The sequence below is a fragment of the Leptosomus discolor genome, chromosome 7 (genome assembly GCF_034619465.1).
Source record: "Leptosomus discolor isolate bLepDis1 chromosome 7, bLepDis1.hap2, whole genome shotgun sequence".
NCBI classification, from domain to species: Eukaryota; Metazoa; Chordata; class Aves; order Leptosomiformes; family Leptosomidae; genus Leptosomus; species Leptosomus discolor.
The window spans coordinates 48,925,325-48,938,861 of record NC_141397.1 but is presented as its reverse complement, the minus strand read 5'-3'; the positions used below and the strand labels follow the sequence as shown (position 1 = coordinate 48,938,861).

General features: G+C 35.5%; 1 protein-coding gene across 1 annotated transcript in view; it reads left to right on the top strand.

The window, feature by feature from the left end:
• The window catches only part of ATR (ATR checkpoint kinase), a 42,356-nt gene extending 29,403 nt beyond the window's left edge, over positions 1-12,953 (top strand). The window contains exons 33-47 of the mRNA XM_086467535.1: positions 1,052-1,228; positions 1,625-1,784; positions 2,308-2,487; positions 3,848-3,990; positions 4,385-4,482; positions 5,594-5,826; positions 6,630-6,764; positions 7,340-7,540; positions 7,853-7,996; positions 8,756-8,906; positions 9,399-9,555; positions 9,685-9,838; positions 10,812-10,963; positions 11,215-11,320; positions 12,717-12,953. Of these exons, the coding sequence (XP_086323661.1) occupies positions 1,052-1,228; positions 1,625-1,784; positions 2,308-2,487; positions 3,848-3,990; positions 4,385-4,482; positions 5,594-5,826; positions 6,630-6,764; positions 7,340-7,540; positions 7,853-7,996; positions 8,756-8,906; positions 9,399-9,555; positions 9,685-9,838; positions 10,812-10,963; positions 11,215-11,320; positions 12,717-12,890 (2,365 nt within the window). The 3' untranslated portion in view covers positions 12,891-12,953. The remainder of the gene's footprint in view (positions 1-1,051; positions 1,229-1,624; positions 1,785-2,307; positions 2,488-3,847; positions 3,991-4,384; positions 4,483-5,593; positions 5,827-6,629; positions 6,765-7,339; positions 7,541-7,852; positions 7,997-8,755; positions 8,907-9,398; positions 9,556-9,684; positions 9,839-10,811; positions 10,964-11,214; positions 11,321-12,716) is intronic.
• The last annotated feature ends 584 nt before the right edge of the window (positions 12,954-13,537 follow it).

The window sequence follows — 13,537 nt, the reverse complement described above, 5'->3', positions numbered from 1 at the left end:
GGAATTTATATTTATCCCCCATGAAAAATATTCACAGTAAAACTGCTGGGTATAGTCTCTCAAAATCAGGAAGTAAATTTATGTAAGCATCAGCTAATAAAAATCAATTTAATTCCATGCTTAAAGTAGTACATATAGGCCAATAACTCTGTTAACTTAAGAGCATTGCTTTTAATCTGTATGGTGGGCTAAAAGCACTCCCTTCTTTTATTTGCAAAGAGCAGTAAGAATTGAAACCCCATCCTTTTCAGTAGTTATTCTTTTTTAATAAGTTTTTATGTTGGCTGTAGTAGACTAAAAAGTGAGTAGCCTTTTTTAATGAAAAATACTTAATACTTCTCTGCACTGTAAATGCATCCTTATGGCAAGCTATTGCATAAAATTAGCCAGTTGAAGTATATATTTCTTAATTCTATTGTGTGTTGGTAATTTTTGCAGTTACTTTATTTAGGAAATGGAGTGTTGAGAAAGAAGCGTTTCAGAATAGTTCGACTTAGCTGTTGACCTGGGCTACTTGGAAGCCTTCAAAGAGACGCTGTTTCTCTGTCAGCCGTACCCACTATGCTTAGATTCTGCTGATGAGAACTTAGGCTTTTACAAGCTCTCAGCTTTGCAAGTTTACAGTGACAGCTAGTAGTTATGGTATTTCTAAATAAATGGAATAACTTTATTGTAAAGGAGGTGTTTAAGTAACAGATAGTATATTGCCTCTAAGATGGTATTTGTTGAAAATAACAGACTTTTTGAAGAATTATTCCTAAAAGTAATGGATAGAAATACTCTTTCTAAAGACTGACTTCCTCTCCGAGTGATCTTCATTGTCTCTGTGTTCAGCAGCTTGACAAGGGAATAGTGAGAAAACAACTAATCGGTTTACAAATCCTTGATTTTGTGTGCTTGGTTTTGCTGCGGTTTTGCTTTTAAAAGAAGTCCTACTATTTTTACATGGCTAGCTTTTAGAAAGAAAATGGCAAAAGCTTTGTAAAACTTGCGTATATCTCAAACAGCAATTAATTTTCAACAATTTTTTGCCTTTATTTTGCTAACACAGGTTGCATATGCTGTGTGAGTTGGAACATAGTATTGGACCAATGTTTCAGCAATCAGATGGCGACAATGGTAGAGATGCCCTGAATTGGTGTGCTCGTATTGAAATGACCCAAAACTCTTACAGAGCAAAAGAACCCATTTTAGCATTGAGAAGGGCTTTGCTTAGTCTCAGTAAAAGGTGAGAACATGACTATTTCCTGTCTGTCTATGTTGTATTCTCAGTAATACTCTGGTTTTCCGTATGTGTGTTAGAAGAGGGAAGGTAAAACTCAGTGGAAATTTATGTTATAGACAAAAACAGGCCTCTCCAATATTACATACCTTAAAAATAGAAGGGGAAGGGGGTGTCTATAGGAAAGACAAGGGAGAAGCAGGGGGAAAGAGTTTTTGTTTCTAGGCCTAAATGGAGAAAAGGTGAAACAGATGTATTACAAATAATTTTAAATTATTACTGTGTAGTATATAGCTTACTGAGAAATTTTATTTGTGTTTCACACATTGTGGTACCTACTTCAGATTGTAAAGTAGCATTCACGACTGAAATTTTTCATTTTCTGCAAAAATATCTCTGCAGCCAGGATTACAGTGAACTTGTTGGTCAGTGTTGGCTCCAGAGTGCTAGAGTTGCAAGAAAAGCTGGTCATCACCAGACTGCGTATAATGCTCTTCTGAATGCTGGGGAATCTACGCTCTCGGAACTTTATGTAGAAAGAGCAAAGTGGCTTTGGTCCAAGGTAAAGAAAATAAAAATGGAATTTACTTGCTTACATGCAAGAAATAATCTTAAGTTTTCTTCAAGAAAAAGAAGGCACACCAGTATCTGTAAAACAGAAGATGTCAGCTGGGATGGTTGAGCCATGTGAAGTTTTTACCTCCAAGTGCTCCACAGCCCTTTTCTGTATCCATGACTCTTCTGGCAGCTGTGTATAAAACTGGTGGATTACCTGCCTCTGTCAAAGCAGCCCAGGCAAATTTAAATTGTCTTAATAGTAGATCTTTCCTTAATTTGTATCCTTTTAACTAATAGAGGTAGGCAGCAAACGTGGGAGCAGTTATTGTTGTAAACCTTAAGGGACAACAATGCTGAGATAACAAGGGACTATAAGAAACATTTGAAGTCGGTAATACTCAGTTACTACAGCCAGAATGGTCTAGAACACACTCAGGGACATGGCTTTGCCTTAATAACAACTGTAAAATGGAAGTTTTACATCTCTCTTACTTAAAATACATAAAATGTTTTCCTCTTTCCCTTAGGGTGAGGTTCATCAGGCACTCATTGTTCTCCAGAAGGGGGTTGAGTTATGTTTCCCTGAAAATAAGGCACCATGCAATAGCAAAAATCAGCTCATCCATGGTCGGGCAATGCTGCTAGTGGGCAGATTTATGGAAGAGACTGCTAACTTTGAAAGCAATGCAGTTATGAAAAAGTATAAGGTAATTTGATACACTAGTGTTAAAAAGACAGTCATTTTTAATAATATTTCCCTTAAGTGAGCTATCGTTATGCTCCTGATGATGTCGAACAAGGATTACATCAATGGGATTAAATGGTTCATCAATATGTAGGAGAAGTAGTTCTTGTGAAGATTTAACTATCTGAATTACCTTTAATGTAACACATCAATACAGGGAAGTCCACAGTTCCCAACAGTGGGAGCTAAGAATACCTAATAGAACTTTTAAAGTAAAAACCAAACAGGAGCGTGGCTTTTTTCTTTGCATGTACAAATTAGAATTCCTCACTAAAATGTGGGCTACTCCAACTAGACAGATAACTTGATGACATGTTGCACTACTTTTCAGTGTTACCTCTCTCTCTGGTAGTGACTTGTAACTGTGCTTTAAATATGCTTGCAATCTCTGAAGAACTAGGAAAAGGGGCAACTGGTACAGGTTTTTTTAACAACACAGCTGTACACTGCTTCATCTTTCTATGCCAGTGAAATACTGTTTTGACGTTGATTAATACTGCCTACTAAACCAGTAGTAGATGCAGATCTTTATGCTTCCTTAAAAGTAGTATGTCTCCTATCCAAGTTTTGGCATTTGACACTGTTCATGCTTATTGCTGTCTTACTAATTAAAATGCTACTATAATAGTAATTTAGAGAAAAATCTAACAGATGCATCAAATCCAATGAGAGTTGAAATAATGGAAACCAATGGAAACTAAAGAAGTTTTGGTGGATTATATTAAAAATACTAATGCTTAGAATTCTCTTTGGTCTAAATATTGGCACTGAAAACAAGCCAGTTTATTAGAGAATGGATGCGCCACTTGGTAAGTTGCTTCTTCGCTAATATGTCACACAATTTTTTTGTTTTTCTTTTAAACATCATGATTTAGAAGGAAAACAGAAATGGAGAAAACAAAATCATAGAATCATATTGGTTGGAAAGGACCTTTAAGATCATAAAGTCCAACTATTAACAGACTGTTGTTCCACTTTTCAAAAAACTAAAAGAAACCCAGTATTGATTTATCAGGATCAGGAACTTTATTGTAATATTTTAATGAATCTATAATCTTTTCTAGTTGAGGAATCCTCTTGCTGCCTCCAAATCCAAAAGGTATTTCAAGAATAGACTTCTAGTTTATACAGGCATTTATCTTGGGGCAGAATCACAATTTTTGGAGTTACAAAGTCGCAATTAAAAATTTTGCACATACTTTGAACAAAGGTAACTAATACAAGATTCTTGTTTCTTGGGAATCTTGTTGTTGTTGTTGTTGTTTTATTTTAAATTTAGCATCCTCTCAAAAGTAATTATCTCTTTTTGATTTTTGTTGCAGGATGTTACAATTTTCTTGCCAGAATGGGAAGATGGACATTTTTATCTTGCTAAATACTATGATAAATTAATGCCAATGGTAACTGACAACAAGATGGAAAAACAAGGAGATTTGATTAGATACATAGTTCATCATTTTGGGAGGTTAGACCCTAGGGGAACTTTGTTCTATAGAAGGATGACTATTATACTGAAAAAGCATTTTATAGGAATATATTGTCTTTCAATAGTTCAGACTGACTCCAGCTTTTATGCAGTACTGTAAAACAATATACTGCATGCTTCCTTTTGTTTTCATACCTAATTAATTTTACTTCTGCCTTCTGAGTAAGCAATAGTATGTCTTGTGCAAGACAATTATTTCATCTGCAGTTTTGACTCTGTCTATTAGTAAGCTTTTAGTTGTTGCAGATGCATTAAAATGCTGAACATAAATTTCTAAAGTCTAGAATGGAATGTGAAACAATTAAGGATGTAAAATCCGTAATGCTGCTGATATATGTCATTAACATGCTGTGATTTAAACGTGTCTTCACAGGTCTCTACAATATGGAAACCAATTCATCTACCAGTCAATGCCAAGAATGCTATCTTTATGGCTGGACTTCGGAGCAAAAGCATATGAATGTGATAAAGGTAGAACATTTTTTCCCAGTACATACTTCCTGTGTCATACTGGTATATATGTTGAAAGAGCAGTGAAGTATATTTACAGGTCGTTGTTTAGACTTACTGCCTGAGATTATATGGAAACAAGAAAGTATTATTATTCTTTTAAATTACAGGATGTTAATATGCAGGACAGTATTATTTTAATTAAACCCTCCAGAACTTCTTTTTAAATATAAAATGAGGCAGCATTGTTCCTTGGGTAACTTAAGTTGATAAACAGATTTAGGGAAATTCTTGTGTGTCATCACCCGTCAGCTCTTCTAGGTTGCCTCATGATTAATAGGTAGTGGGTTTGTGCACTTGTCACAGTAAAGTGTTAGGCTTTGGGGGTTTTTTCCAATTTATCTTGGTTCCAGTTGTTGAAGGAATTTTAGTGAAATTTAAGTGAGGGGGCGGGAATCCTGCAGGCAGCATCAAGGCATGGGAAACTACTACCATAGATCATTTTGGGTGGGAGATTTTCGTACAAATTAAAATGGCGAACATTGCCTGCAGGTCTGGAGTGAAGCAGGTAGTTGTGGCTTCTTGATCTTGACCTGGTTCTATACTCTTAGGTCAACTGAATTTGGCTGCAGGCACATCAGATGTTGCTTTCTGTGTTGTTGACGTGCTACTCATGCTGGGCCCTCAGGGGCAGGGGTGGAGATAGGAGCAGATGTGCTAATTTCATCCCTTGTAAAGACTTTCTTAATTTCCTCTCCACTAAAGAACACTGGAATCCTTTTTCCAGGGAAATACATGGAGTGTTTTTGTTCTATGCCATCACATCACTTTAGAGGAGTAATAGATGTTTTATTTTAAGAGTCTAAGGAGAGCTTTTCTGATACTGTCTGTTCTGTGTTCCTGTCTATGCTTGTTTATTTCCTGTTTTTCTGGCTAGTTAAATAGCATATGTGTTAAGTCATTGTATGCTATGTTAAAAAGAACTTTACCATAGGAGCTTTTCCTTTTCTTTGAGTTTTTTTGGCTTATGAAATTTGCCAACAAAATACGTTTCTGCAGGCTTCATTTAAATGACTTTACGTTTCGGATGGTGGAAAAAAGTAACATAGTCTTGTCCTCTTCTGTTTTTCAGCTAGTCGTTCAGAACGTGTTCAAATGAAAAATGATTTAGCTAAAATAAATAAGGTGATTACAGAGCACACAAATCACCTGGCACCTTACCAGTTTCTGACAGCTTTTTCTCAGTTAATCTCTCGAATTTGCCATTCTCATGATGAAGTCTTCGCAGTTCTGATGGTGATAGTTGCTAAAGTGTTTTTAGCCTATCCACAGCAAGCCATGTGGATGATGACTGCTGTGTCCAAGGTACTGCCATAAGTATAGCTACAACTTTATTAAGTTTGTAAAACTTTTTGTCGGAGAGAAATGTGAATATAACCTCTTTTACTTTAAGATGATAAGAAGGAATTGAGAGTTTCAGTTGCTGTGAATAGAGTGTTGCACAACAGTGTATCAGTGCTAGCACTGCAAAAGATTTCATTGCAGTCTAAAGTTCAGGTATTACAGTTTAAATGTTCCAAATTAGAATGCTAACATGCATCCTGACTTGTATGACCTATTAGGAAAGGAAATTTGAATAACAAATAGCTGATGAATTGGGTAGTTAAAGACAACAGATTATGTTGGTTTTAGTAGTTGTAATAGTACTTCCAGTTTTATAATCAAATAATGAACTCTGTGCCTTGATTAAAATGAGATAGGTGTACCATTTAGTCCTAATACTTACCTGGTAGTAAGGTTATTCCAAAGCAAATTGGAAAGCATGGTGCATACTGTTTCTTTAAGGCTGGTGAAATAATATTCAGGATACACTAGCATATTCTTGAATATTGGCCTTTATGCTGAGGGACTCCCAAGAATAGTTTCAGAAAGGAATAACCCACACACTGCCCTCACCCCCCACCCCCCCCCCCCGCCCCGTACCACTTTACCACTTTAGTACTTGTTAAGGTACCAAATTTCAGTTTGAGAACATCCTTCTCCAGATATTAAATATGACAAACAATAAGTACAGAAAATAATATATTAATTGCTGTGGGATATTTTTTAGGATTCTTTAATTGATTTGACTGTCATTTAATACATTTTAACTTTCTTCTTTTTTTCAGTCCTCTTACCCTACGCGTGTCAACAGATGTAAGGAAATTCTAAACAAAGCTATTCACATGAAGGAATCTTTAGGAAAATTTATTGGAGATGCAACGCGCCTTACAGATAAGCTATTAGAACTGTGCAACAAACCGGTACTTACAAAAATAAACAAATGAATGCATGTAATAAGATTATTCAAAAATGTTATACAAAAGCTTCTTGTCAGAGCTTTCATTAGACAGTTCACTGCACTACTGCAATTTAACGGATACTACACTAACTTGTAAAAGATTTTTTTTTTACTTAATTAAATATATTCAAAATATAGAAAATAGCTCAAAATTGAGTACAGTATTTCAGCACATAATGGGATGTTTACATTGTGTGGGATTTACATTGTTTTGTACTTTCATGTATGATTCTTGCCTAGTAACTGTCATAGAGTTTTACTGTAAAAACAGGCTGTTTGTGTTTTCATGAACAAATACACTTGCTAATAAAGGTAAAACTAAATAAATTACGTCATTATTCTGTATTTACATTCAGAGTGAAAAATACATGTGCCATAAAGGCCAGATATATTTACTTTTGACCGCTCACATTTAATTTGAAATGTAATTTGCCATTTTTCTTATTACTATAAGCATTTATTATTCTATTCATTAGTTAATGTGAAATAATAATATTTTAAGTGTTTGTTAACTTTTGAACAAATTTTTTTTTCAAGGTTGATGGAAACAGCTCTACATTAAGCATGAGTATTCATTTCAAAACACTGAAGAGATTAGTAGAAGAGCACACATTTAGTGAAATTCTCATTCCCCTACAATCTGTAATGATACCAACTCTTCCTTCAATTCCTGGTACACATGATAACCATGACCCTTTTCCTGGTTGCTGGGCCTACATTGCAGGCTTTGATGATACGGTGAGCTTCTAGTTGGCACCTCATTTTAAACTTTGTTGAACAAATGTAGCTGCAAATATGTCTTGATTCCCTGGAAATGGAGGAGTGAGTAGGAAAATTCATAATTACTTTCTTGGAAACTGGGTGGCTTCTGTCATAACCACACGAGATTTATATGGCCTCTTGGTACTTAGATAAACTTTTGGCCTGAGGTTAATATGCTGTAGCACCATGGAAGTGCTAGCGTGATTGGTTGCAGTGGTTTATTACAGTTAGACGCTATTTTGTATGGTTTGATACGGGTGTTAATGAAGAATTTAACTTTTTCCTTAGGTAGAAATTCTTGCCTCACTTCAAAAGCCAAAAAAGATCACCTTAAAAGGTTCAGATGGGAAATATTACATTATGATGTGTAAGCCAAAGGATGATCTAAGAAAAGACTGTCGGCTCATGGAGTTCAACTCCCTCATTAATAAGGTTTGATTTGTTAGACAATCAGATGTATTATACTTATTGACTAGAACAAAATGCTGAACTATCTAATAAAAAAAACAACTGAACTTGAAATAAAGCTTACTGGACAAAAAGTAAACTGTTGCAAAATATCTTATTTCAGTGGAAATCAATAGCAATTGATAATGTATAGCTTCTTACAGACTAGTGAAAACATTAATGAAATATAACATTTTGCCAAAACAATTGCTTGTTCCAGCAAAACTATTCAGGAAAGGTTAGTTACAGTAAATTAGTAAAAAAACCTGCAAACTTTCTGCTGTCATGCTTTATATTTCGTATTCAGGATTTTCTGATTTTTTTTTTTTTTAATGAGAAATAGCTAAATTAATCTTTTCATACTAAAAGCGTTGCCAAAATTCTTATTGTAGTTGTGTTTTGCTTCTCGGCAATATGCTTGAGGTTGAGGTGCCATGTTTTCCAGGAGATTAAAGCACATGAAGCATCTCTGAAACACTAAAACAGTTATTTCAGATACTGCTTTCAAGGGATTTAAGCCACGTACACGTTGTGCAGTTTGACTATTTTATTGCAAAATTATCTTTTTTATTTACTTTAGAGAACAGATGAGCATTTTGTTTTCATTTGCAGAAAGTGGAGTTTAGAATTTTAAATTCTACGTCATGTGGCCAGAAAACAGATATAGATAGAACGGTTAATGTTATTGATACATTGTGATCCTGTCTACGTTATCTGATAATCTCGGTTTTCTTTTGTGAATAGTGCTTAAGAAAAGATGCAGAGTCACGTAGGCGAGAACTCCATATTCGAACCTATGCAGTTATTCCACTGAATGATGAATGTGGCATAATTGAATGGGTGAACAATACTGCTGGTTTAAGAAATATCCTGATAAAACTTTATAAGGAGAAAGGTAAAGATTGATATTAGTCTACAGTGATTTTTTTTTTTTTTTTTTTTAAAGGGCTTGTATCTTAATTAGTAAATGAGACAAACAGCAAGGATTGGACTAGGTGGGGTCATATGTATTTTTAACGATCTGCCATACGTTATTCATATGTGTGGTAGACTTTTAAATGGAAGAGAATTGGTGCCTGCAATAAACAAGTTCCTTACGAGAACTGACAACACAATCATCTTAGTACATTCTTTTGTAAAATTCTGTGAATTATTTCAGCAGCAGCACCAGCAGCATGGGAATGTATGTGCAACATATGTACGTGCAGCATTTTTATTTACTTTCCAGTACCCCAGCACCAACATGTTCTGTGGCTTATTTTACATTTGTTCATTTATGTACGCTTTATGGAGATGTTTATCTTCTCTAAAATACCGTATTGTAATAGTACATATAAAGCTTTATACTTGGAGATTCCTTTTGCCTGATTGTGGAGGTCTGTTACAGGTATCTATATGACTGGGAAAGAATTGCGTCAGCATATGCTTCCAAAGTCAGCACCTTTGTCTGAAAAGCTGAAAATGTTCAAAGAAGTTCTTCTGCCTCGTCATCCTCCTCTATTTCATGAATGGTTTCTTAGAACATTTCCTGATCCTACTTCGTGGTGAGTGACTGGGACTGGGCTAGCTCGAGTACCTACTTTGTGTATTTCACTAAATATTAATGATACTGCTGAATAAAGACAGATAACCTGAGGAAGTGACTTGGACGCATCTGATTCTTATTTCCTCAGGTACAATAGTAGGTCAGCCTATTGTCGTTCTGTGGCAGTTATGTCAATGGTAGGTTACATACTTGGTCTAGGAGACCGTCATGGTGAAAACATCCTGTTCGATTCTTTGACTGGTGAATGTGTGCATGTGGATTTCAACTGCCTCTTCAATAAGGTAAGATTTCAACTGCTTTTTCAATAAGGTTCACTCGCTGAACTTGCTCTTTATTTTACATGCATGTAATTAATAAATTTCTACTCTTGGGTTTTTCCCCCACTTCTTTTGCTTTAACATATCTGTTGTAGTGTTATCTTTCTCACTTTGTTTCTTGTGTATACCAAACAAACAGTCTGGGATATGTGAAGAGTATGTGATTGTCTGTATACTGCATTAATGAAAGCCAGCTTCTTGATTTAGGCAGTACCAGATGAGCTGATGTGGATATCCTGAAATAGGCCAAATTGTAGAGTTGTTTTTATTTTATGGCTCTCCTCTCTCCATTGCCACCCTCCAAAGAAAGATGTAATTGCTATATTTAGAATTCTGCTGCTGTGAATAGCTTCTTTGTTTTTCTCACACAAATTCAGCACAAGAATTCCACTGGTTCTATAAAAATAAACAGCAGAAATTGTGGCCAGAGTGGGATTTGAAGTTTTGGTGTTTCTGTTGAAAGATGCTTTTGGTGTGGGGCATATGCCCTTTTTAATTCAGATAAGTGAGATAGACATATCATTAGTTTATTGGTCCTGCTTTCTGTCTAGTAAGCCTAAATTGTGCTACGTAACCCTTAATTTAAAAAAAAAATAAATTGTTTTTAAGCTAACTTGCATGGTATAAAAGAAATGTTAGCATTTTGCGTGAGACTACAGAGCAGCAATATACATTTAGAACAAAATTTTATACCCTGTATTAGTCTATTAAAGCAGGGGAAAAGGGGTTATTTGGACATTGGTATCCTTTATTCACTGTAATTTCCCATTAACAGCTGAGAAGGACTGTGATCTGAGCAAACATCTCGTGTCAGCTAGGAAACTGCCAGCAACAAAGATGAGGGGGGAAAAAAAAAAAAACAAAACAGTGCAAATGTTACCATTTATTTTAATAATGCTTAAAATGCTAAGGGCATACCCTTTTTATCAATGTAAAGGGAGAAACTTTTGAAGTTCCGGAAATCGTTCCTTTTCGCCTCACTCACAACATGGTTAATGGAATGGGTCCAATGGGAACAGAAGGTCTCTTCCGAAGAGCTTGTGAAGTCACAATGAGGCTTATGCGTGATCAAAGGGAGCCTCTAATGAGGTACGGCAACCGGGTTTGCTGCAACTCTGAAAAGCTGCCCGTATTCTCGACAGCTGAAACAGTAACTGCTGGTGAATATGCCACCTCCAGCACATGCCTGTCATGCAGCTCAGTCTGACTCTGACATGCGGTTACATGTAAAACAGTACAAATATCCAGTGCTAACTTTAGACTCCTGTCAGTGTTCTTGTTTTGAAAATTAAATGTATTTTATATATATTGTATCCTTTCTTTATTTTTAATTTATTTAGTGTCTTAAAGACTTTTATCCATGATCCTCTTGTGGAATGGAGTAAACCTGTTAAGGGGAATACCAAAGCACAGGTGAATGAAACTGGAGAAGTTGTCAATGAAAAGGTTAGTTTAAAACAAGCGTGGCATAAGGTATTCAAATGTCCAATGTCCATTATGGTTGCAAGTTATGTATTTTCTAATTGAAACCTTAACTGTCTTGGTTCTTCTTCCATTTAAAAGTTGCTCTGGTTGTTTCTTCATGATTATCTCTGTGTTCATAATTCTTATCCATAAAGACACTGTTTTTATTGATAAAAAAACCCATAATGTGTCTGCTAAAGAACCAAACAAAATAGAGCCTGTAATTCTTTAATTAGTGTTACTAAACCAAGGACAACATCAACAGAAGCAATAGGATAGGCGAGGCTCTTGCTACCCCTCACTCTGGCTGTTGCGCAGCCCTCCAGGTTTACAGTGATGGTAACATCTGGAGTCCTTTCCATGCGTATTTTTGTGGGTTTTGTGAGTGGATGTTTATTATTGAATAAATACGTGCCTTGCTACATATCCACGAATACTTGGTTAAAATTAGGATTTCATATGTACTGTTTCTTTTGTAGCTGCTGCTAAATACTATATTGTTCATCCAAAATACAGCTTCAACAACCTATTCATTCTCTTTCCCCTTTGCAAACATTCTGGTTTGTCTTTTTGCTTTAAAAGGAATAGTGAAAATAAATATGCGTAACAGCAGATAAAACTTAGGGAGCACTGATAAACATGGCAACTAAGATAAGGACGAACTGCAGGACTGAAGCTATGTTACAGCAAAGAACTTAACTGGGCTATTTCAGCACAGAAAATCTCCTGGTCTACAAACAGTTACTAACCAGGCTGTGTCTGCACAAGGTTTCTCTTAGCTGCAGGACCACCCACATAGTTGTGTATGTTAACTGGTTTTTTTGGTTAGGTGCCAGTGTTATGCTTGAGCTTTAAAAGAAAATGTGTGAGTAAAATTGGAATGAAGTAGCTACTCCAGTGGACCTCAGAACAGCTCACTGTGAGTTGTTCAGCACAACCTGTTGTTAGACTTCTTCATTTTCAGTTGGTCATAATTTTGGCCTAAATTTTCCAGACTAGGTATCTTCTTTAATTTTACCCAAAATTCCAAGAAAAAGGCTGGGAAAAATTTTGCATTTATTTGAAAGTAATTGTATGAAATAAAGCATTCTGACATTTTCAAATACATTTGCATAGCTTTTTCATTCTTCTCTGATAAATTTTATCTGTAAAATGTAAGGCAAAATCTGTAACTTGACCAGCAATCGATCCATTTTAAAGAATGATTTTAAAAAGTGATTATCCTTTATTTTCGGAGTGACTGGTGTAGACATCTGGGTTTTGTATTCAATTAGCATACAGATTTCAAATACATCCTAATAACACCGCTTTGTTTTAAGAAGTGGAAGTTCATGAATAGTAGCAATATTATTTTTTTTCCCTTTTTCTTTGTTTCCAGGCCAAAACCCATGTCCTTGATATAGAACAACGGCTGCAAGGTGTCATTAAGACCAGAAACAGAATAAAAGGATTACCCTTATCTATTGAGGGGCATGTTCATTACCTTATTCAAGAAGCAAGTGATGACAACCTGCTCTGCCAGATGTATATGGGCTGGGCTCCATATATGTGAGATTTGTTCACTTTGGAACAATACTGTTCACCAGTGATGTAGCTATAATATTCTTGAGAAGGTATTAATCAGTGATAACTGCTTACTTCTGTTGGTTTCTGATTATAAGCAGTGGAACAGTCTTACAATCAATCCAAAGTCTGTATAGAATATATAACAACACTTGCAGGTATGTTATGAATACATTTAGAGCCATGTAAGGCGTTAAGACTTACGTTTCGTATACATACAGAAGGCATACGTAGAAACTGCTTATCGAGACTGCGACTTTCTTACTTTGACTATATGAAAAATTTTTCACAATGTTGAAAGAATTCACTGTAACTGTAAAGTACAGTACACTTCTGTAAAGACTTTTCTCATTCAGCTTACTTGTAGATTAGAAAATCTGACATTAAATTTTTATACTGATATGATGTAAAGTGGTTCTTCCAACTTTTTCTCCTCACAGTTCAGAAGGCTTTCTAAAAATAACTAGTATTTCTTTTCAGCAGTAGACCTTGAATTTTGCTTTCCTTTGACTTTCTTCCATATGGCCTGGTTATGTCTAGAAAAGCATTTGGGATCTTAAATCTTACCGTGAAGAAACTGCTAAAGTGTTGCAATGTTCTGAAGCTGTTCCCTTAGCCCTTGCCTGCTGTGCTAAG